At 34.4% G+C, this 25,621-nt stretch overlaps 2 protein-coding genes across 3 annotated transcripts in view; both read right to left on the bottom strand.

The window, feature by feature from the left end:
- LOC149412911 (uncharacterized) overlaps positions 1-25,621 on the bottom strand; it is a 222,068-nt gene that overhangs the window by 61,053 nt on the left and 135,394 nt on the right. The window lies entirely within an intron of this gene.
- LOC149412914 (uncharacterized) lies at positions 1,859-21,419 on the bottom strand. The gene is made up of 2 exons (XM_089645419.1): positions 20,359-21,419; positions 1,859-1,916 (listed from the first exon to the last, which is right to left on the bottom strand). Exons 1-2 carry the CDS (start codon positions 21,417-21,419, stop codon positions 1,859-1,861), a joined length of 1,119 nt encoding a protein of 372 aa, XP_089501545.1.

Raw genomic sequence — 25,621 nt, 5'->3', positions numbered from 1 at the left:
TAAAGTTAAACTTTCATTTGGTAAGTAATCAGTCTGTTATGTAATTATAAATGTCACACTGATCAGACGATGCAATACCCACCCCTTGCCCCGCTATCCCCGCGTACCCATTGATCTTAAATGTTTTACATTTCCAATTGCTATTTAGGAAATATATAGATTTCCTAGAAAATGTGTCTAATATAATTTATTTCACACATTTCCGGGCGATTTTAGGAACTACTTACAGTTCCTAGGAATTGAATATAATGACGGATTACATAAATTTCCGTTAACATATACATCAAATTAGGACATTCATACATAGACCAAAGTGTTATTTTAACTTTGTAGGTGATAACGCCCTGAAAAGATACATTGTTCTTTAAAAAGTGCACGGTAAAATTGACTTAATTTAATTCACGCCTTCCCTCAAGACGCATGATGGCATCTTTTCTCTTATTATTCATCTCGCCTCCTCGAACCAGTAAGAATTAATCCACGAATGATATCACTATCACACAGTGGTTACGGTAACATCGCGCGTGTTCAACAAATAGGATCGTCGTTCGTTCTAACTCGAATAAACGTCAAGTGATCAGTGATCGTATCGCTCTGATCATCTGATGAAAGTTTCCGATCACGGAGCGATCGCGACACCCGTTATAGTTCCACAATATACGTAATGCGATCGCTATTTGCATATTATAACAATCATTTATGAAACGCACCGGTTTGTACGGAATATATTTTTAAATTTAGAAAAATTGATTCAATAATAAAGCGCGGTAAATGGTTTTGACAGCTTAGATACTCTAGCTGTAAATTGATAGCGATCTGAAGATTGAAAAAAATAACGGTGAGGTATGTGGAATTTTTATCGAGTTGTTTAATTAAGAGTATGGGCTCGCGTCGATGATTCGATTAGACTGATTAAAAGGATAATCTCAGCAGTTAAAGATATTACAATAAATCCTTGAGTAGAATAAGAAATTATAAATTTGTTAATCTTCTTAGTAGGAACCGAATATGGTGAAAAATAAAATTAATGTAATTATAAATGTACTTAGGGAGGTGCTTCTACATGATGGTAGAAGTACAAGATAAAATAACTTTTTTCGAAATTCCAACTTTTTCCCATACGAAAATATTTTCCCATACAAACAATTCAACTTTTTTAACCTAAAAACAATCAAAATGTTGGAATTTAATTTTTTTTTTAAATTGTACTATCGTGTAGAATAACCCTCCAAAGTTACCGCACTTTACCCCCGCACACCCTGTATAGTGTATATACCTGCCTTTTACGATGTTTGAAGATTTGGTCAATGGTGACTGGGAGAATAGAACTTGGCAGTAGCGGGATTGTTTCAAATTTGCCACACGATTTGAAAAAATATGTCGTCCGATGCCAAACATTTTGCAATTATTGAAGACATCTTTGGAAAGTAACAGCTATTGATTTACCTATATGCCAATCCCTTTTAAATACATTGTATTTATTTCAATTCTATTTTGATTTCTATGTTTCTATAGAGCTCTATACTTTAAACGAGAAGGTACTTGAAGTAGGTAGCATACGATTTTTTTTGCTTTAAGAGCAATAAAATATTTAAAAAAAACTTAAATAGAAAGTTTGATAAATGGAAAAATGAATAAACTCTTACATAATAAAAAAATAGCTGTCTACAAAGCACTAATTATTAGAAGTAATAATTACACACTAACTGCGGATATTCAACTTTCAAAAACCCAACACTTTCTCAATTTCCCTTCTATTTTTTGCGAGACATCGTCGTAACAAGTCTGCGAAAGGATAAACCAAGACGATGAAGCAGTCAGTGACCTTATGCATCACTTTTTTTCCTATTATAACAAATTAACCTGTCACAGTCATCACCATATCCAAAGGCAACGAATGTACTGATCCACTACACCTGTAACAGGACAAAACAGAATAGTGGCCAAACAGAACATGTTGAGTTTTTTTCATCTCTTTTCATTCATCACCATCACTTTTGGCTCTACAACCCCTGGTGGGTCTTGGCCTCCTCAAGAGTCTTCCTCCACTCATCTCGGTCCCGCGCCAGCTCTCTCCAGTTTCGAAGCTCCAAGGCAGACAAATCTTTGAGGACGTTGTCGCTCCATCTTAACCTTGGCCTTCCCAGGCTCCTTCTTCCTATCGGTCTTGAGCTCAGCAGGGACTTTGGTTCTTGATGCTCGGTCATTCTCTCCACATGACCTAGCCACCGAAGTCTTCCCAGTTTTATGAATTTTGTGACGTTTAGCTCCTTAAACAGAGTATAGAGCTCATTGTTATAACGTCTGCGCCAAAATCCATTTTCTAGAACCGGTCCGAAGATGCGCCTCTTTTCATTACCCTTCTTTAATGTTTAATTTTGTCACGGTTCTCACTCACTCCACCACAGATACAGTTATTTTAATATCCAGCTTCTACACTTAAGTTTTTTCAATATTTTTTATAATCTGTGGATGATTTTACTGTAACTAGGTACATCATACCTAGGATTTAACTAACTAATTAACTAAATATCACGCTGTTTTGCCGCTGGATGCAGAATGGGGTACAAATAGTAGAAAACCAATAATAAAATAGGTAATTGGTAAGATACTGCAGTGATTCGTAAATATTCCTGGAGGAACGAGTGTACTCTTTCAGAGCACCCTTTCATCACCGCATTGGAAGCCTATGGCACAGACACAAACAGTGCAAGAATACTATTATTAATACCATGTTTGCCTGGATTGGAGTACACCCTTGATGGCACTAGGAAGACAAAAAAACATCAATTAGCACACAAAGTACATACATTTATTTCATTAAATTTTGCCATTCAATAAAGTATATTGTTAGATTGTTTCTCATTCTTTGTCTCTACTGGGAAGGCCTTGCAATACACTGCCCCTACTGGAACAAAATACATTCTTAGCATTCTTTTCTATACCTACATTGGCGTCATTCAACTAGGATAGCTACGAGTATTTCTATTAAGAATCTTTATCTTAGTCAACTCTACTTTCAGCTAGCAACATCATTTTCGATAAAATGTACAAATAACTCTATGTTCCATAGTTTTTTTATATAAAAATATATTTTCTAGCTCTTATCACACAAATAAACTTTCGACTGTATTACTTCATTTGTAAACATTTGTGTACAAATTTTAAAATTCAAACAGCTTTGGTAGACGCACTGAATACCCAACAACCTAAACCAAAATAGCTTATATAACGCGTTAGCTGGTCTCCCATTATGTATTTGGTTTAAGTGCATCTGCATGTATTACCTTCCGTGTGCTTGCTTAAAGTACCTAGGCACGATCTGAAATTTGGAATCGAACAACAGTACCACGACCCAAAATGCGGGTCACTTGGAATATGTATTAAATGTTTGTGTTTGGGAACTGAGGTGGTCTCATTACAGTGGTACTATAATTAAAAACGGAGATGTCTTCGAACGTTAATACGGTAAAAAGTTGGATTCCGTAAGATTTTATTTGGAGTCGTATTAGGTCGTGTTAGTATTAAGTACTCGCTTGATATGGTTACGAAATAGTGTGTTTATATTTGTCGAACATGCAATGTTTATAAAATTTCGAAGAGGGTTCGGTTCATTGATGTAAGACGTGCTGCAAAATATTGACTAAATCGTGTAGATCAAATACTTTGATAATCATTCATAGTCTAGCAACTAAAAATCATTTGAAAAAAGCACAAATAATTTGAATGCAGTTTGCGTATTTTTATCTTTTAAAATCATGTACTCTACCAAAACCATCTTCCTCCCGTTTTGAAAGTAAAGTGTGCAAGATTTCAGCGTAGATTTGTTTAAAAAATAAACCCTCACCATGGAGTCTAGCACAGAGTATTCCTTTTTATGTATATTTGCCAAAAGAATCGCGAGTCGTAATGCACGTGTTCGGGTAACATCTAGGGGTCTAGCTCAGTGAAATCGATAACTTTACAAGATCGGATCGATATGCGTAACTACCGATAATTATATACCGATTTCCAGAGCACGGTCGCACTGTTGATAGCCAGATCGATATTGAAAATGGAAATCAGTGCAATTACTAAACATCAGACAGCTATATAAAAGTTAAAAATACTTATAAATTGACAATTTCGAATTAAAATAATAACTATGATACACATTAGCAATCCGCGTGTACTTTTTGACACTAAATAGTTTAAGACACTAATGTTAGTTCATGACGTCTTTAGTCATAACTGATGAATTAATTAACTCTATGGATCGTGCATACGATTTTTTTTAAATTCTGAAAGATTTGTTAATTCACCTTCATTCAGTAATAAGCCAGTTATTTTGCATAGCGAATGATATTATCCAAAAATTTTTGTTTATCGACAAATTATCCGACACCTCGGAGGCCTCGCTAAAAGAAGCGGCTTTTATCTACCTACTTTTGGAATCATATTCTGACCGTGCAAATATCGCTAATTTACTCTATATGCAGGATTTCTTCAATATCCTATTGACGTAGGACTTCATAGATTGTCCGTGTTAGACCTCCTAGACACTCTTCTTTATATAAATAGATAGATTTGAACAAATCGCGTACTCTACCGAAAGTAAATTAGTACCTAATTCTGAACTACCAAAAGTTACCTAACGATAATCTCAAATTAGAAGGTACTCGAACTTAAAAAATCTGATTACGCAAAAGACATCCAATTAGTTCGTTTAATTATTCACAAGACTAGTTGCCAACAAAGTAGAAAGTAAAATTTATAATTATTATTTCAAAGGTGACGGATGTAAGTTGGAATAGCAGCAATTTGATTCGAATAAGCGTCTCATTGTTCTGATATTATAACCATTTCTTCTGCTCCGTAAACAAGATTATCATTAGTGAAATCTTCAGTTTTTAAAGAAGATGTCCTATTCTGACAGTTCAATGGCGGATGGAAATGTTCTGTTGGAAGGGATTTTAGCATCAATAAAGTAACATTACAGGTTTTAGGTCCATATTATTTATTTACATAATTTATGGAGGCTGAAATGCGTCATTGTTTTACTTGTATTTGGTGGAAAGATGGAAAGAATTTGAAAACGATAAATATTCAGTACCTGCTTGCGAGTTGCGAGTACCTAACACTATTACGTACGTATTTTTTTTTAATGCAAATGACCAAAAGATACTGCCTTATTGACTTTATGAAGTGGCCGCCCCTGAACTTCAGTCATATTAAAATGGGAATCCATTATGAATACATATTTACTGTTTAATTATTGAAAACAATATTAGCGAATTCTAAACGAAAATCTGAAACAGATAAATCAGAAAAGGATACGGTCACATCTAGGACTCGAACCCAGGACAAAAAAGACGCTGTCTAGATTGCATTTAGTTCGGGTTGAATCTCTTGCGATCATACATAAAGATAGTTGCCAATAAAAATGTGCTGTGAAAAAATTAAGACAATGTTGGTAGTTCTTATTTGAAGTATGATTCAGTTAAAAGTGACTGAGGGGGATAGGGTCCCATTAGCTCAGTTGGTAGAGCGGTGTCCCGGAAAGACAAGGGTCCTGGGTTCGAGTCCTAGATGTGACCTATCCTTTTCTGATATTTCTGTTTAAGATTTTCGTTTAGAAATCGCTAATATTGTCTTCAATAATTAAATATTACAATTTGAGGTTTTACTCAATAAAGTTATTCCGAAAAATAAACATATTTACTGATTCAAAATTACTACTTCCACAAAGCAATTCCCTGAAATTTCGGGGAAGCCTTATTCCCCGGACAATAATTGGAATAAACCATTGAGCTTTTTTTTTGTATCACAGCGACAAAGGTGTAAATATTTTGCACGCACGCACAGTAATAACGTACTAGGTAATAATTCAAGAGTAAACTTTTTAAAATATTCAACCGCACAACAGTTCCAACTGCTCCCAACCGTCTTGAGCTAGTGAGACTATGGCATCCCCGATTTGGGTATGTTTCGAGGCTGAAAGAAGTGGGGAGTGGAAGGAGATGGGGGAGAGGAAGTTTGAAAAATTCCTGGCTAGTTAGATCGGTTCACCAAACACGGCCAAAGTCATTTCAAGCAGCGTTACAGTTCTGAATGTTGGTCTTACACCAAGGCGATACTGAGAGTGTCTTCAAATGTGGAATATTATTTTAAAAACCTAAATTGTGAAATAAGACAAATGTATCACACTACTTACTTCCAAATTTAGTATGTTCTCCCGACTAGTAAATAAAAATACAATAGATAGATGATTTTAATATTTATCATCAGTAACTATGTAATCTATTATGTTTTTTTCCACATGTTGCGTGTTAAGAAAAGGAGGAATACAAATACACGAATTATGCTAATATTAGTTTAAATCATCGACGTCCATTGTTTTCTCATAATAAAGTGCGTTTTCCATTAAAATTGCGTAATTATTACCTTGTTTATGTAAATTATGGTTGACTAAGTAAAAAAAATACAATAACAAATTATTATAAGCAATAATTGGTCGCTAAAAATATCCACACAAATTGAAAATATCTCCCGAGTAAAAATAATAATCGGTATAATAAATAAATAAAAATATAATATATAAACAAATACTACGATGTTGTTGATATATTTAGTACATCAATTTCAATATATAAGCATACCCTATTGAAGTTTTTTTCATCAAGTAGTGGAATATTTTAATAAAGGTATTTAATTTGACTAACACATAATAATTTTGTCAACTGAAACAGAAAAAAATATTTTGGATTTTTGATGTTTTGTGCCTACATGCTGTGTAGATCAAGTTCAGTGATATTTTTACTTTATATTTATTTTTCTGCAATTGTTTTAAATAGTCGTTTCCTGCACTATTTTCGTGTATAATTTCGTAAATATTTTTTATATATATATATTTAAAAGCCTTAATAGGTGTGAAATAAATAAATAAATAAATAATTATATGTCTGCACTAGTACGTAAAAGAACATGAATGTACGTCTAATTCGTGTGACGTAAGTAATGCTTATACTCTCTCTCACCAAACTTTTCTATCCTCTTTAATACACGTTTTCTTCTGTGTCACTCTTTTACACTTCTAACCTCTAACCCGCTAAGGGCACCCGCTTTCACCAAGATCAACCCCTCAGCGATTACAAAAAGAAATTCTATCAAAAGAAATAAGATTCCCAAGCTGCTGGAGTTAACGCGACATCAATATTATTATTATTGCTTTCCCGTCGCCAATTCAATTCACAAACATAGCTGTAAAAACTACAGAGAATGTGTCAGAAAGAAAAGTTTTGGTTTATTTTTTAGCAGTCGTTGTCTTTTATATACTGATATAGCGAAATAAAAAAATGATACCTTCTTCATGGTGGGCTTTGATAGCCCAGTTGCGGTTTAGAACAGTCTGACGAGTAGCGAAAGTCATGCAAAGTAGATTAATAATCATTTATTTATTTATTTTTATTTATTTATTTATATTTTAAATGTATATTTACAGAATAAAAATATCCATTAACAAAGATACATTATACAATCATAATTGCCTAATTAGCAATTTAAATTTAGTAATGCTCAGGTGGAAAATGTCGATGTCAGAGGCTAGTGAGTTAAGAAGGCCTATCATTCTTCCGAGAGGCATTGCTGATGGTAAGTTAGTCCTACATCTCGGAAGAATGAATGGTTTGTGTCTACGCGCTCTTGCGAAGTTATCAGGGACGTAAAATAAAATTTTATTCAAAATTTCTGGATTGTTGATGTGACCGTTCAACAAGTTATAGGCTATCATCAGCAACGCAGCTTTCCGCCTGTTGACAAGACTATCGATACCTAGCATTCCGGAAAGGAAGGCTGATGGGTATAAATAGGGATAGTACCCGAATTCTCTAAGATAAAGATCCAGATAAATTTATAAACCCGGAATTCAAATAATCTCTCTATTTTCGATTTTTCCTTTCAATATCGTGTTTTTTTCTCTACTACCAACAAGACCGTGTTGAGCAAAACAATGTTCTCCCTTCAGTATCGGGTTTTCCTTTCACATCCATGTTTTCCCTCCAATACCCATTTTCCTTTCAATGCCGTGTTTTACCAATAATACCGTGTTTTTTGTTCAAAACCGTGTGTTCCATGTGTTGAATACCATTTTTTTCTTACAATACCGTATTTTCCCTTCAATACCGTGTTTCCCTTCAATACCGCATTTTGAGTTCAATATCGTAATTTCCCTTTAGTGTTTTACCAACAATAACGTTTTTTCCCTCCAATACCGCGTTTTCCCGTTTTCCCTTAAACCCTATTTTCATCACCCATACCATGTTCCTTCTCCACTATCACATTTTACTCCAACACCCTTACACACCATATTTACCTATACTCAAATACCGCAACTCTTTATCTTTTTAGTTTAGTATACCCACAAATATTGCAAGAGACCATTTTTAAGCTGTTCGGTAAACAATTCTCGTTGTTATATTGGTATTTTCTCCCGTCTAAACAATCTTAATAATGTTAGTACGGTGACCTAGAGAGTTAGAGTGGAGACAAGGTTCCCACATCGGGAGTCGAATCCGAGCCCGCCACAATGCTCGCGTGCGCGGTACAGTTGATTGGCCGATCCACCAACTCCACCTCTCCGCTGATCCCCTGGCAGACACGCTACATTTGCCCTTTTAATTCGAGGACGCGGCAGTCTTGAGATTTTGGTGGCGGCGAGCTATTGAAGTTGACTTGGTTAATTTTGAAGAGCTTGATGATATCGGCAGTTAACTGTCTGATGATGGATAATATTTAAAAACGTTTGTGTCATCCTTTAGCTCTTAGCTGTATAATGTATACTCAAGTTTCCAGCTTCAAATAGGTTGTATTATAGTTGTTGACTGCACGAAATTAGTTTTAACTCGATCGATATTGTAAATCTCCGTTTCAAAATGGTGGCCATTTTAACAGTTCAGTAAATAATCTATTTTAAATGTCAAATCTTCGTGTTAATTTGGACTTTCTTATTCGAATTTTTAAATATTATGGTAGGTATTTAGGTAACCTACCTACCTGCCTGAAAAAAGTTTGAAAAACATAGTACCATTAAGATAGTGACGTTTCTTTAGACACATTGTATGATTCCTAATTTGAAATAATAAAAAAAGTAAGATAAAATACACCGTTTATATGATTAAGTAGGTAGGCATTTAATACCTACTTACACATCATATGATTTCAGAGGAAATTTTAGTTTTGAATTATTAAATAAGAGAAAATAGGTCTACTGCTGTCCACAGAACTAAAAGTTAACTAAAATCTACTAACTAACTAACACTCTATTTCGGCGTAAGGACATGTTAGACCTAGTTAATTGAAATCCCGTTACATTGAACGTTCCCAGTTAATCGCCGACTCGCATCCCGTTAGCTTTTGGTCAAATTTTGATGACCGCTTTGCTTGAATGTCTAATCAAACGACTCAACTAAAAAATTGACACATTGACTCGTCGACAATTGACGGTCATGAGGGACCATCCAAATACAAAAAACAACTAAACAAAAAACTCAGCCAATGCCTATTTTTGACGATGTCAAATGTTAAGGGAGTTCAAACTCCATTACCCTAAAATAATGTCGGAATCTTAAAAGACGTAAGTGGAAAAGGCGTATACAAAAATATGCGACGCGCGGTCCCGGTGTATTGGGCGGACGTTTAGTCGAATTTGCTCTGGCACGCCTAGAAAATTGATATTTTCTAAGGATTTATTTTAATTAATTCTGATTAACATATCATTAAAATCTCAGATGTTTCTAATTGAATACCTCTTGAAGTTAATGATTCATCGTCAAGAAAAATAATTGAAAACCTTTTTTATACCGTTTTACAGACCTAAAACCGTTTTACGTAAAATACTTTTAAGGTACTCTAGTTATTAATCTTAAATATAAACAACTTACATCCAAAGGTATCGATTTGAAAAAAAAATATTGTTACAAAATTCGTCGCAATTAATTCAAATGTGAGCCTCGAGCAATCCCCCGTTATTAGTCTTTTGTCACCGTTTCAAATACATAATTAACACACTCAAATGCTTTTATCATTTTGTATTAGCTGTGATAAATAATTATTATTATCGAACGCCAATAAACATCTCTAATTTAAAATTTTCAAATTTTGTGTGTAGAAATAAACTCTTTTTCGTTTGTTTTCTATTCGAATAAGATTCAGAATCAAAAGGTCAATTGACAACTTATATCGAAGGATGTCGATACTTATTCCCAGTTCAGCTTTATTAGTTTGCATTCAAATTCGCGCACGAAGAAAGCGTTAGTTCGCACATGTAGACAGAACAAATCCTAATATAATGTTACCAATAATAACACTTGATATTCGCTATACATTATTTCTGATATCCGTTTTCTAAATTGGAAGATACTTTCAGAATAGCCCAGATAAAAGAAAACATTAAACGTAACCGTGACAACGCAAATATACTTGGTGTGGGCAAGGAATAAAGAAGAATACAAAAATACAGGGTGTGGGCACAGAATAAAGAAGTACCCAAAAATACATGATATGGGCACAGAATAAATAAGAACACCAAAAATACATGGTGTGGGGCAAAGAATAAAGAAGAAAACCAAAAATACGTGGTGTGGGGCACAGAATAAAGAAGAACACAATAAATACATGATGTGGGCACAGAATAAATAAAAACACCAAAAATACATGGTGTGGGGCACAGAATAAAGAAGAACACAAAAAATACGTGGTGTGGGCACAGAATAAAGAAGAACACAAAAGATACGTTGTGTGGGCACAGAATAATGAAGAACACAAAATAATACATGGTGTGGGCACAGAATAAAGAAGAACACAAAAATACATGGTGTGGGCACAGAATAAAGAAGAACACAAAAATACGTGGTGTGGGCACAGAATAAAGAAGAACACAAAAGATACGTTGTGTGGGCACAGAATAAAGAAAAACACAAAAAAATACATGGTGTGGGCACAGAATAAAGAAGAACACAAAAATACATGGTGTGGGCACAGAATAAAGAAGAACACAAAAAATACGTGGTGTGGGCACAGAATAAAGAAGAACACAAAAGATACGTTGTGTGGGCACAGAATAAAGAAGAACACAAAAAAATACATGGTGTGGGCACAGAATAAAGAAGAACACAAAAATACATGGTGTGGGCACAGAATAAAGAAGAACACAAAAAAACACGTTGAGGGCAAAGAATAAACAGAGAGACAGAGCGCAATGAAGCATTTGTTTCCATTCAAATTTGTATAGCATCACTTGTCGTTTTTTTATGTGTGAGATTTTACCTGAGTTGTATTATTTGGCCTTCAACATTATTGTAAATGTACAACACATGGAAATATACAAATTATTGCATCTTTTCTTGGAAATATTGTTGGAGGAAGTTATGTGGAACCTATCTAACTGGTTTGGCTTACGATTTTTGTAATTATAAATTGCCCATCTTTAACCAGATATATAATTTCAAAGAGGAACGCGCGCTCTTGTATTTAATTATTAATTAATTAAAATTGTTTATTTACTCATTATTGAATTAAGATTTTATATGACATTAATTATTATTAGCAATCAAACAAACATTTCTTTCGTAATAACAACACAAGCAAAAGCAGTATAATCCCGATTAACTAAATTAACGTTATGATATCTTCAGGGTCACTTGTATCGCAAAGACACTTAGGTAGATGTATTGTGATGGAAAACTACACTAGGTCTTGGAAAACAATTCATAGAGGATATAGAATGGCAAGACTTGTCAACTCTAGTCAGGACGTTGATTTTTTGGTGTAAGCCTTAACCCTTTATAGGACAAGTTTTTTTTAACGATACGCCCTTATGGTTTTATTTATGTATTCTACAGGGTTTTCCAATAAGAGGTGTTATTTTGATATTCAATCGTAAAAGATCAATGGTTTAGATCGTTGCTTGTGTGGCATGTAGCGCAGTTTTGTTGAAAGTAAACGTTGTCCAGATCATAACCATCCAATTCCGGCCATAAAAAATCATTAATCATCTCTCGATAGCGATCCATTCGCCGTAACTGTTGCTCCAGCCTCATTTTCGAAAAAGGAAGGTCCAATGACTCCGCCGGACCATAAACTTCACCAAACAGTCACACGTTGAGGATAAAAAAGCTTTTCAACAATAACTCTTGGGTTTTCCGAGCCCCAGATGCGACAATTTTGCTTTTTGACGAAGCCACCGAGGTGGAAATGGGCCTCATCACTCAAGATGATTTATGTGATTCACTCAAGTGAATTTTAATAATTTCAATGCGTTGTTGAAGCGTGTATCGTTCCATTTTTATTAATGACGTAGTTTCTACTTGTCAAATGTAAAAAAATGACAGCTTTAAAAGTAACATCTACCGAAATAGCGGGCTATTCAAAATAACAAATCTTATTGGAAAATCCTGTATATTCATTTTGATGAACAGAAAAAACTTCTTTTTTTTTTCTTAGTCTGTTAGAAATTTTCGTTTTTCCAGCGCTCTTTTTTCTGACCGGTGTCCATTTAGGTAAAAAAAATATGATTTAAAATTTTTGTTTTCATTACAAAAAGACAGGTTGGTAAGGAAAAATGGACTTTTATTTATTTGCGTTACAGGAGAATAACTACTTTGATAATTTTATAGAGAAACTGACCATGACGCGATTTTTGTAAATTTACTCAACATGTGCGAACTTCGGGGCGGTTGGTACGTTTCAAGACCTCTGTGCGTTACCTCAGAATGATTACAACCCATAAGGGCGATAATAACTTGTAAACATAAAGAAATATAGACCTTAATGTTGCCGGTCTCAAAACTATTCATTTTTAGCTTATGACCTATAAAGGGTTAAAGTTTTTTGTCATTACGCAAGTAATATTTTAGATTAATGTGATAGAAGTCGTGAACTTCGTCAAAACCTTGTTCCTGTGTTGACTTGACATTATATTTATTGTTTATTTACCCTATTTTTGTCATAGCAGTAATTTTTTTCAATTACTCTGTATTGTAACATTTCTCCTAGTATTAAATTCGTTTAAGGCGATGCACTACGTCGTGTACTATTTTAAATTGAGCCGCCATCAATAACAACCCTTACGTAGATGGCGATAAGGTTTAAATTCCAGCTTAACACTATCCGCCTGTTTTGATTTATGCAAGAAAAAAACATGGCCAAAAAGTGCCTTTTATTTTATTTTGTGGATGTTCAGGCATAAATATATTTTTTTTTTCGATCATTTTATAAATAACTTAATTTGCCACATTATACAATAAAATTATAGTAGTTATAAGTAGGAGATTTTAAATTTAAAGCAGTTTTCATAGGCCTTATACATTATTTTTTTCTGGGCTTATAAAAAGATTTATCTAAAAAATACTTGATTATTTCGAAAATCAAGATGTATTCTACTTGCAGTATTTAATTAAAGCATCTGAAAATTTTCAAACCAAAAACACATGAGTTTGCATTACTACGTATGGCATCGCCTTAAGGAAATATTAAATGATAAATTCAAGCAATTTTTAAAAATGAAAACAAAACCTTTGTTTTTTAAACATTTTTTTAAATATGCTCATTATTATTATTATTATTACACATGCAGGTACGAGCGAATGAATTTACATTAACTGATAAAACTTGAGATATAATAGGCAGATTAATAGGTGGGTTTTTCTGACGTCAGTTATAATCAACAAAGGCTTAAGCTTGACGATTTTATAATCTACTATTTGTATTAAATAATTCATGACAGCACCGAAACACAAACAACTTTCTAGCCATAATAATATTACTGCGTCTCTCGGGTGTTATTATTATTACAAACAAATAATATTAAGCCGACACAACATAATATATATTTATTGCTTGACGTCCAATGAACCTAAAAGAAATTTTAGGCTTAAATTGCTACTGACACACAGGGCTGGACCTACACCATTTACTATAACAAATCATTGCCAGTAACCATATAACTCTCTGATTCTTGGACATAAAAGGCAAGGCCTTTAATATCTAGTACTTAGTGAATGATTTTTTAAACATTTTAGTTTTAAATTATAATGTGCATCGATTTTAAAATTATTTTCATGACTTTTTTGACAGTTGTTGCTATCTATCTATTTATATAAAGGAAGGAGAGTGTCTGTGGCAGGCGGCGTGGAATTGACTTTTAAACCATTTAAGAGTTTTATTCCGCAAATTGGTGCAGTTTCGCATTTGAATTTCAAAGCAAGAGGAAGATATAGGATATGAAAAAATCACTCCAGTCCCCTTTACCCACTCCTTGAAGCACAATTTTGATACTTCTTCATGAAATTTGGCACAAATGAATTTCAAAATAAGATCAAAATGTCTGTTTACAAAAGCTCAGGCACCGCGGTGTATTTCTGCTAGTTTCTAAATAAATCTCGCTACAGCAGAACTGCATAAAAGTATGATGAAAAGTTATTTGACTTTTCATGTTCACAATGTTAAAAAAGCTTTTTTCGGGTAAAATGTTGAAATTGATATCTTGTTCTCCACTTCAAAATCCATCGAGATATTTCAAAATATTTTTTAAATAATATGTTCTTGATAATAAATCACATCTGATATTACCGTGATTTAAACGCCCCCCTTTTGTGATATTATTTGTCTTTATCAAATATAAAATAATGACGAATTTAACGAATATCTTCGTGAAAAGTTATGCATTAATAATCATAGAAGCTTAGCACATCCGTACTTATTATTTTTAAATTATCCATCTGCACCTATGGCGAATCCGGCCCTGTTATTCCCTACGTATGTTTGGCGAGATTAGTTGACTCCCGTCTTGTGTTGTGCAGAGAAAATAATATATTGATTGATTTTGATTTGTTAGAAAGGTCCGTGAAGATATTATTTAAGAGTACGTATGATCTAATAATGCCTTATAAAATGATTATCACTCTTATCTATAATCGGTATCACAAAAATTGCGTTCAATTTGTTTTAGCCGGCTAAAACAAATTGATAATAATAATTATTTGTAAAGCATGTTCAAACGTAATAATGGTTGTAGGTATTTAACGCTCGGAAACTTTCATGTACCTTTAGAATTAAGCGCTTATCATTGTAAGCTCTTTCTGATCAATTATTACCTCCCTTTTAAATATTAAATAATAGCACAGTATACATTTCTAAAAGTATTAGGATTGTTATAAAGCTTTTTTTAAGGACAACCTTATCTAACCAAATCCGTATTGAAACTTCTTGATCGACCACATAAAATTTTCGCCGTGCTCCAGCTGATTTTATTTTCATGAAGACTTGCCGGTTTTTCGCGAATCAAATTTTTACAAAAAATAATGTTTTTTTTTAAATATCCTTATGGATTATTATCTCACTTAATTTCTGGCATCAGCCATGCTGCTTTGTAATGTTCGTTTTTAAAAGAAATCTATTTATGAAATGAATTGCTAATGATCATCTGCCTAGAGCCGGTACTTAACTTGTTTCCTTGCCCAGTCCTTCTAGAAAAGTTCACCAAGGTTTTTATTGGGTATTCGGCCATGTCCTCTTATTTACATTAACTGCACACATCTTTTGGGATGCTGTGTGGATGCTCCTTTTTCAGGAAAGGAAGGAGAGAAAGTTATGGGAAGGTAAAAGGTAAGAGGGTTGGGTAGGAATGTAGGGATCCGTATGTCCAGGAGTGACGAACATATGAAGATATTGCGCACAATGCAGTCCAAGGCGATGGGTCGAGAGACTAATTGGAGAGGTCAAAGGGTCTCCCCCAACCAGCCTCTCCCGATCTGGCACGTCACGCAGCTGGTGGGCAGAAGCATCCTGAACACACCTCATACGATGAACCCGGACAACACAGCTAAATCACCAAACCTAGTGAACCACTGGGGGTGATATATGGCAGAGGTGTTGGTTATCCAATAAATGGTTCCTGCGGCGACGGTACCCAAACCCACCTTCCAATTTGATTCCTCATTGTGCTTTCCCAGGTTAATACCCGGCTGATGTTTTAACAACCATTAGTTTTACATAATATAAAGCGTTTCTTTTTCTTTCTTCCAAATGTATTCAAGAAATCGATCTACCGTAATTACGATAATCAAAAGCAAAAGAAAGTTGCGGAGAAATTTTGAGGAGTTATGCAACACCGAAATAAACAACTCTGAACCCACGTTCAAATGACAACACTTTACAATACCAATGTCGTTACGAATCTGATTGATGACTTCATTTCTATTATATGGTTTGTTAAAAGATTACCAATAGAGACAAATTTGAAAAGTGGTCTAATGAAATGTGGGTAAATTTATTTATTTGTGTTTAAAATAACGTATTCTCTCTAGAACTCTCTAAAACGCTAAACACATATTATTTAAAACCTGTTTTAATTGATGTAATAAGATGTAACTTTTTAACGTTTACTTTTGCATCATATTTGTAGCTTTGGAAACATACAGTAACAATTTCATTATTTGTAAAATAGCTTAGAATATATTTTTTAACAGTAATATAATCAATGAAGATAAAATTAACGATTCTAAAGCAAAAGATACGGTCGCATTTAGGAATTGAACTCAGGACCTTAGCCTTACCGGTGCTCTGCTTTACCACTGAGCTAATCCGACCCTACGAGTAACTACCACCATTACCTTAATTTTCTTAACTCATATATATATAATGGCTGCTATCTTTATGTATGATCGCAAGATTCTTTCCGATCTAAATGCAATCTAGATAGTTTCTTGGATAAATATACATATTTTTATAATATTTGGAATAACTTAATGAATAAAACCTCAAATTTTAATATTTAATTATTGAATACAGTATTAGCGATTCTCAAACGAAAGTTTGAAACAGAAAAATCAGGAAAAGATACCGCTGCTCCTAGGAATTGAACTCAAAACCTTAGCCTTGCCGGTGCTCTGCTCTACCACTGAGCTAATCCGACCCTATTCTGGTTTTCGTTTGAGAATCGCTAATATTATTCTGTAATGATTAAATATTACAATTTGAGGTTTATTTAATAAGTTATTCCAAAAAACGAAGAAAGTTACTTAATATTTAACATTATATACAATGAGGATCGTTTAAAATAGAATTATCCAATAACGTCAGTAGATAGATCCTACTTATATTTTTGGTCCTACCAAATTGTTTAAATTGAATCATTAACCGAGCTCTTCATACTCTAAATAATATTTGTCTTAACTCTAACATTGACATTTTTTTCGGATTCACTGCCCAAATTCAAACGTGGCATCATGTCAAAAATTTAAACTGTTCAATGCGCATACATACAGACACACACATACAAACACACACACACACACACACACCTATATACTACACACGTCACCTGGTAATTAAGGAATAAACATACCACTTGGCAGATATTACAAGGAAACATTTCATAGGTACCCAACGTGAAGTATCTTATTCCTGTATATTGTTTCATCTCTGTAAATCATGTACTGTTTGTTTCTATAACATAAAATATAAAATAAAATTATGTGAATAGTGCACTAGAGTCCTAGCCAGTGGGACTATGGCATCCCATCTTCCATTAATAAATTTTAAAATACAAATAAAAATGATGTATATAAATTCGCCTTCCCTCTCTCTATAATTTGAAATGATGTACCTAAACACTTCTGTAGGGTAAAAGTCAGAAACATAGAAAAAAAAACAACAACAACATATCCTATGTAGTTTTCCCAGAATGGCTACTTATATTCCGTTTTCATGACATGTTTTGTCTCTTATATTATTACAAAAATGTTATGTAATGAACACGTGAGAAAATATTTTTGAAATCATTATATTTTCCAGCTTAAGCTTTCTTTACAATAAAAATTAGGCTTTCCTGCAAATACTTACAGTATTATAACTTTGAAAAAAAAAAACAATGATATGTGACGTTGAATTTTTTCATAGATAAAATTAACTAATATGTAAGTGACAATAAGACTAGTTAGAATAATATTAAAATACATTATTTCCTTGCCAAACAAATACAAAACAAAATTTATGCCTTGAGCATTTTTTAAGGTTCAAAATACCATAAATATTGTCCTATACATTGAAAGATTATTTAATTGATAATATTGTGACCTAGCTTTTATCTTTGCTCTAATTGGTTCCATAATATAATAATATAATAAAAACACACGATAATATAAATCAGCCTTCCAAAAGTCAGAGAGAATAGAAAATTAGTTAACTGAATTCATATGAAGCCATACATCAACAACATGAGAAGCAAAACAGAGCTGTCTTGTAATTAGAATTATTAAATTAACCCATGCACTGCCAGAATTATTTTAATTGAGAATTTTTTTAATTTACGATTTAAAAAAAGAACGTGGGAAGCTGTGTAAAATATTTTGTAAATAGTTTGTTAAAAGCTTTTTTATGTACTCATTTATTGTGGCCGTTTTAATCTATATATTAATATAACTAGCTGTACCCCGCCACGTGATTTTACCTGTCACAGGTGAAATCTGAATAATAAATGGATATGAAAATATGCACATATTAAAATGCATAAAATTTCAAAACAATCTGTGATGAAGTTTAGGAGATTTAAGATTTTGAGCAAAAGAACATTAACATTTTTATTTATTTAAATACTGTAAATACATACTCGTAGAAGAATAATGTGTGTTTTTCGAAAGTGGCGTAGATTTGATTTGTATACAAATTTACAACTTTATTCTGAGATTTATGAAATTTTGCACACTCAACCTTCAAAACAAGAGGAAGGTCATTGCTTACATAAAATTTCAAAAAACCACCCCATCCTCTTCCCTCCCCGATTTTCTTCTTCTTCTTCGATGGCGCTACAGCCCATATCGAGCTTTGGCCTCCTGCAACAGTCGCCTCCAACTCCTCCTGTCCTCAGCGGCTGACTTCCAGTTTGTCACCTGGAGAAACTGTGCTGCATCCCCTCTTACCTCATCTTCCCACCTCAGTCTGGGTCTTCCCACTTTTCTCTTTCCACCTGGGTGACCAGTCAGAATTCTTTTTGGGACGCGTGTATCCGGCATTCTCTGTACATGCCCAGCCCATCTCAGCCTGAGGAGTCTCATGTGTGCAGAGATGCTAGGGGCCTTATATATATCGTACAATTCTATATTGTGCCGGATACGCCACTGTTCGCCCTCTTTCACGGGTCCACATATTCTTCTCAGCACCTTTCTTTCAAAAGTATCCAGCATTTCAGCCATCTTTACCGTCAGTGTCAGCGCCTCACATCCATATGCCAATACAGTTCTTACAATGGTCTTATATATGGTTATTTTGGTTTTTCTGTGGACACTACGTGACTTAAACACTGGCAGCAAAGAGAAGTATGTTTTGTTGGCTGCTGTGATTCTCCTTCTGATTTCTGCTGGATCCTCATTGTTCTCTGTCAGGCTGGAGCCCAGGTAGGTGAATTGATCGACCACTTCATATGAGCAGTTGTCTTTAAATAGTGCACTACTTCTTCTTCTGTGTGAGGGGTTCCTGCTCTGTACCATCATTTTTGTTTTGTCACCATTAACTCGCAGTCCTACTTCCCGCGCCGCTGTTTCTAAAGGGTCGAAGACCTCCTTAATGGCTGAAATTGATCTTCCGACAATGTTGATGTCATCCGCATATCCGACAACTTGACTGCTCTTGAAACAAATATTGGAGCCAGTGTCTATTAGTGTTTTTCGTATTACATGTTCGAGCACAATGTTGAAGAGAGTGGGAGCCAGACTGTCCCCCTGTTTAAGTCCCTGTGATACTGTAAATTCTTCCGACAATTCTCCGTCTATTTTGACCTGACATCTTGAGTCTGATATTGTGGCTTTTATGAGCCTAACCAATTTAGGTGGAATCTGGAATTGTAGTAGTATGTCATATAGACACTCCCGATCTATGCTATCATATGCTTGCTTGAAATCAATGAATAGTTGGTGTATGTCTATGTCAAATTCCCAGCACTTTGCCAAGATCTGTCTGACGGTGAACAGTTGGTCTGTTGTGGATCTACCGGTGCGGAAGCCTGCCTGATACTCTCCCAGTAGGTTTTCTGCATATTTATCAATTCTTTGTTTCAGTATCATGGTGTAGATTTTATATGCTGTGCATAGAAGTGATATTCCTCTATGATTTTCGCATTTTAATTTGTCACCTTTCTTGTGAATTGGGCATATTATGCTTATTTGCCATTCCTCTGGGAGTTTTTCCAGTGTCCATATTTTAGTTATTAAATTGAGTAGCAGATTTCTCAGATGCTCATTTCCATATTTGAACAACTCTGCCGGGAGGTTGTCTTTCCCAGGTGATTTGTTGTTTTTAAGTTTCTTTAGTGCAGCATTTATTTCTTGCATTGTTGGTGGATTCGCTGGTTCTTCATTACTTGATTCAGTGGGGATGTTGGTAGGGTGACTTCTCAGGTCGCTATTAGGGCTGAGAAGTGTATAGAAGTAGTTTTTCCACACTGTTTTTATTCGTTCCTTATCTGATATAATTGATCCATCAGCGTCTTTGCATAGTGTTGTATTCGGTTTGAAACCCTTCTTGAAGAAGTTTACTCCCCTATATGCTTCTCTAGGATTATTATTGACAAAGTCCTGTTCCATTTTTAGCAGTATATCATTCAAGAATTTTCTTTTCTTTCCCCGTATCAGCTTATTCGTTTCTTTTCTCGCTTGTTCGTACGCCTGTCTTTTGTTTCTTGTTGACGTTTCCAAGTACTTCTTTCTGAGTATATTCTTTTCAGCTATCTTTCTTTCACACTCTTCATCAAACCACGGGTTCCTGGGCTGTCTGGGCATGTTTCCGACACTTGATTCCACTGCTCTTACAATTGCTTCTTTTATATCATTCCAATCTTTTTCGAGTGATTCTTGGGAGTTCTGCTCAGTGATCTGATCTGGTAGGCTATTTACAAGGGCGTTGTGATACTGCTCTTTGCCTTCTGGTGTTTTTAGAGCTTCCGTATTGATTTTTGGAATAGTTGGTGATTTTCGTGTCCTGTTGTTTGCAATTCGGCTCCTATAGGTGGCCACCACCATGTAGTGGTCTGAATCACAGTTGGCACCCCTATACGTCCTTACGTTTGTGACGCTCGTTGCCCCCCTTCTTTTTATCAGGACATGATCAATTTGGTTATGGTGTCTACCATCTGGCGACGTCCAGGTCCGTTTGTGTATGTCTTTTCTTGGGAATTGAGTCGAGGCCACTATTAGGTTTCTTGATTCTGCGAAATCAATCACTCGGGTTCCGTTATTATTAGCGTGCTTGTGTAGACTGTTCATTCCTGTAATGTGTTGGAGCAGAGGATCCTGTCCTATCTTGGCGTTAAAGTCCCCAATTACCATCTTAATGTCGTTCGATGGTAATGTGTCGTAGACCTGTTCGAGTTTCTGATAGTATGTATCTTTCATTATGTCCTCTTTATCTTCCGTTTCAGCATGTACGTTGATCAATGTTACATTGAAAAATTTCGTTTTTATGCGTAAGCTGCACATTCTTTCATTAATGGGTTTAAAGTCTAATATGCATTTTCCCATTTTCCGGTCCACAATGAAGGCCACTCCGAATGTATGATGTCTTTCATTTCCACTATGCAGTATCGTATGCGTTCTTGTGTCAAATGGCTCAGATCCTATCCATCTGGTTTCTTGCACCGCCATTATGTCAATTTTATATTTCGTCATCTCCCTAGTGATCTCTCCTAGGGCTCCACTTCTATACAGCGTCCTTGCGATTTTAATGTTCGATAAAACTTTGCACGTTGAAAATACGAAGAAAATTACTATATCTGATTTTGAAAAACTATTTATTCTATCTGTTCTATCTCGCTATTTTTTAATACTATGGTACCTCATTGTATTGAAATGTCGTTTCTTTGAAAAAATTGTAAAATACTTTTTTGAATTTTTTTTTACATATATAACGTGGTTTATAAAGAAGTAGGTAGGTATTTAAATAATAATTAGTCGCCTGAAATATCAATATAAATTGAAAATATCTCCCGAGTAAAAATAAATGCCGCCGACGGGAATTGAACCCGCACCTTCTGATGTCCGGTCAGATGCTCTGGACCACTGAGCTACGTCGGCTTATTTCCAACCCGCCAAATAATTCAATATGTTCTAGTACTTCAATCAACAATTACTGCTTATTATTTTTTTTTCACCTGTAAAACATACATTTATTTTTACTCGGGAAATATTTTAAATTTGTATTGATATTTCAGGAGACTAAATATTGCTTATAATAATATGTAATCCTTTGTGCTATGCATAAAACTTTGTCTTATAAGCATTAGATAATCGTCAAAAAATATATAAGTAATCTCTATATAGTATAAAATAAAGTCGCCATTCGTGTCTGTCTGTTTGTGCGCTTAGTTCTTCTAAACTACGCAATGGATTTTGATAGGGTTTTCACTATCATTTAGAAAATTTCTTCTGAAAGATTTACTTATATAATTCATGCATATTATAGTTATATAAAGTAGAGAAAAGTCTATGTTTTGTAAACAAGTCATAAAAAAATAAAAATTGATAGCTCACATTGATAACGCTGGCTAAACTTTATAAGACACCTTAAAATAATGTACTACGGAATTGTATATCTTAAAAAGGTCTACAGTAAAGTCCGCGGTGGTTTATGTCTATCTCCTGAGATATCCCCCATCAACGCCGGGTACTCGTCATCTAGTTAAAATAATAATCTGAAATTATAGGTGTAGTGTGTGACGGGTTAATTATAACAATTAAATGTAACGAAGCAAAAACCGTCTTGTTAAATGAACACTAGTAATAATTAGTATTATATTCCTCTGAAACTAGAGCTCGTTACGATGTACATTATTAAAGCACTTCGCTTAAAAAACAAAGGTAATGAGATGCATTACTACTAACTGAAAATATTTTTCTTGTGTAAACATAACGTCTTTTTTTTAATAAGAATTAGCTAAAAAATATCTTTATACGTTTAATTATGCAGTCGGTGGTGATGCTATTATAAATGTTGTGGATAAAATAAATCAAACCATTAAAAAAAAAATATTTGTTCGCCTTTGATTGACTGCAAAATTATCCTGTCAATATGTATATTCCACTAAATTCCCTAAAACATTATTAATACGTCCTAACTCCAGTGTCAATATCAACAAATTTTAAGCAAATTGAATTTTTTGTACTTGGTAGCGATGTTTTGTGCTTTCTAATTTGTATTTTGATCAATATTGATTTCAGGATGCCAAAAAACGTTGACTGGTTAGTTGGAAAAGTTCGTTAAATCCTAGCAAATAATATATTCTTGATTACATACAACGTGAAATCTACAAATAAGAAATTTAAAAAAAAAAATATACAATTATGTAAGAATTTGATTAAATTCCTTAGCCATCAAACACAGCGTTAATAGCCGCTTTAAGATATTTTACCTGTTAGCAAAAGCGGTGAAATCTTACGTAGGTTACCTAATTTTTTGTCGATTTCTCTAATTTATTAACGTAAAAAATTTTTATTACAGACATAAAATACATTAAAATGTATGAAAGAAAACCATGGCGCACAACTCACGCCGCTAGGAGGCGCTAATCAATCAAATAAAATTTACTGGCCACGCGGGAATTTGAAACCGCGACCTCCAGCTTGCTAGTCGAGAGCCTTACCCCTCGACCACGGAGGACGTCACTGAGCTAATTCGACAATATCAACTTAATGCGATGCCATACGTAGTAATGCAAAATCATGTGTTTTTGGTTTGAAAATTTGGTCGCCTAGAAATGTTTCAGATGCTAATATAAATACAGATGCAGATATAAATACTGCGAGTAGAATACATCTTGGCCTTTAAAATAATCGAGTATTTTTTAGATAAATCTTTTTATAAGCCCAGAAAAAAATTATGTAAAGGCCTATGAAAACTGCTTTAAAGCTCAAAATCTCCTACTTACGAACCCATTTTCGGTTATGATTTTATTGTATAATGTGGCAAATTAAGTTATTTATAAAATGATCGAAAATATTTATGCCTGAACATCCACGAAATAAAATAAAAGGCACTTTTTGGCCACGTTTTTTTCTTGCATAAATCAAAACAGGCGGATGGTGTTAAGCGGTAATTTAAACCTTATCGCTATCTACGTAAAGGTTGTTATTGATATCGGCTGGATTTAAAATATTACACGTCGTAGTGCATCGCCTTAATTTTGAACTTTATCATATTTTGACTGAGAGACCTTATGATTCTTAACATGTACATTATTTCCTAACATCAAAAAACTATTTGACACCCATAATACAAAAATATCCAACAATGAAACTACTCAAAACAATGGAACATCAATCTTCGTATCAACATTTTACGCACACGGAACTAAAAATTCTCTGTTGATTATTCTAGCAAGGAAGTTAGTTTGCGAAGGTTTGTCGCTTTGGGAACAGAACGGAGTGAAGACGAAGATGATCGTTTGATGAGAACGATTTTATGAACAGTATTTTATTGACGTGTCGCAATCTTTTAACTGACATATTGTTAATGCTCAGACTTGCGTTAACATTAACAAAACGTCAATTAAATTTATAAGAACGATTTTATCAAACGATCATCTTCGTCTTAACTCCGTTCTGTTCCCAAAGCGACAAACCTTCGCTTTGAGAACAGAACGGAGTTAAGACGAAGATGATCGTTTGATGAGAAAGATTTTATGAACAAATAAGAAATGTCTAAACATTAACAATATGTCAATCTTTTAATTGACATATTGTTAATGCTCAGACTTGCGTAAACAATTAAAAACCACCGTAAAATGGGGTGACATTTGATCAAATTACAACTTATTTTTAAACATTAGTTCCAGACGAGAGGTCCCGTAGAAATCCCTCAGAACCTTGGTCATCTTTTGGGATGCTGTGTGGAGGATATTTCTTATGGAAAGGAAAGAGAGGAAGTTCTGGAAATGACAAAGGCATTAGGGGTCATGACCAAGAGTGACGGACGTATGGATCCCCATCCCTCATACTGCGGTGCAAAGCGATGAGTCGAGACATTCCAGCTGAGGAGGTCAAAAGGTCTCCTCCTCAACCAATCTCTCACGATTCAGCCCGCCACGCAGAAGGTGGACAAACGCATCCGCCGCCAAGACAAAACTCACACTGTCATTCCGCTACTTAGCGAACCATTTGGGGTTATGATACCTATGGCAGGAGTATTAGTTATCCAATACATGATTCCCGAGGCGGTGGTACCCATACCTGCCTCAAAAATTGAAACTACACAACTATTTTTATGAATTTATAAAATATACTTATTACCTGTTACCCAATTACCTATCCCTACCTAAAAGTGTGGAGTACCAGTGACATTCCAACTATATATTATACGCTACCAATATGTTAAGAAAACCGGTGCAGTGAACATGTTCTTTCATTGCATTTGATTCACGTCTATTCGAGAAGTTTGAGTAGTGATCACCAGCAGTATCCATCAAGACCATAAAATCGATCGAAAAGACCAAGGGTAAGTCAGAATACCTTTCCAATTCTAATTGTTAACCACAATAAAACCACGGAGATTTTGGCTGACATCGAAGCTGGACTGAAAGAATTAGAAAGAAAACAACTGATTC

Source organism: Hesperophylax consimilis, chromosome 22, assembly GCF_061612785.1.
Source record: "Hesperophylax consimilis isolate HC1 chromosome 22, BYU_Hcon_1.0, whole genome shotgun sequence".
NCBI classification, from domain to species: Eukaryota; Metazoa; Arthropoda; class Insecta; order Trichoptera; family Limnephilidae; genus Hesperophylax; species Hesperophylax consimilis.
This window is presented reverse-complemented; position numbering and strand designations above follow the sequence as displayed.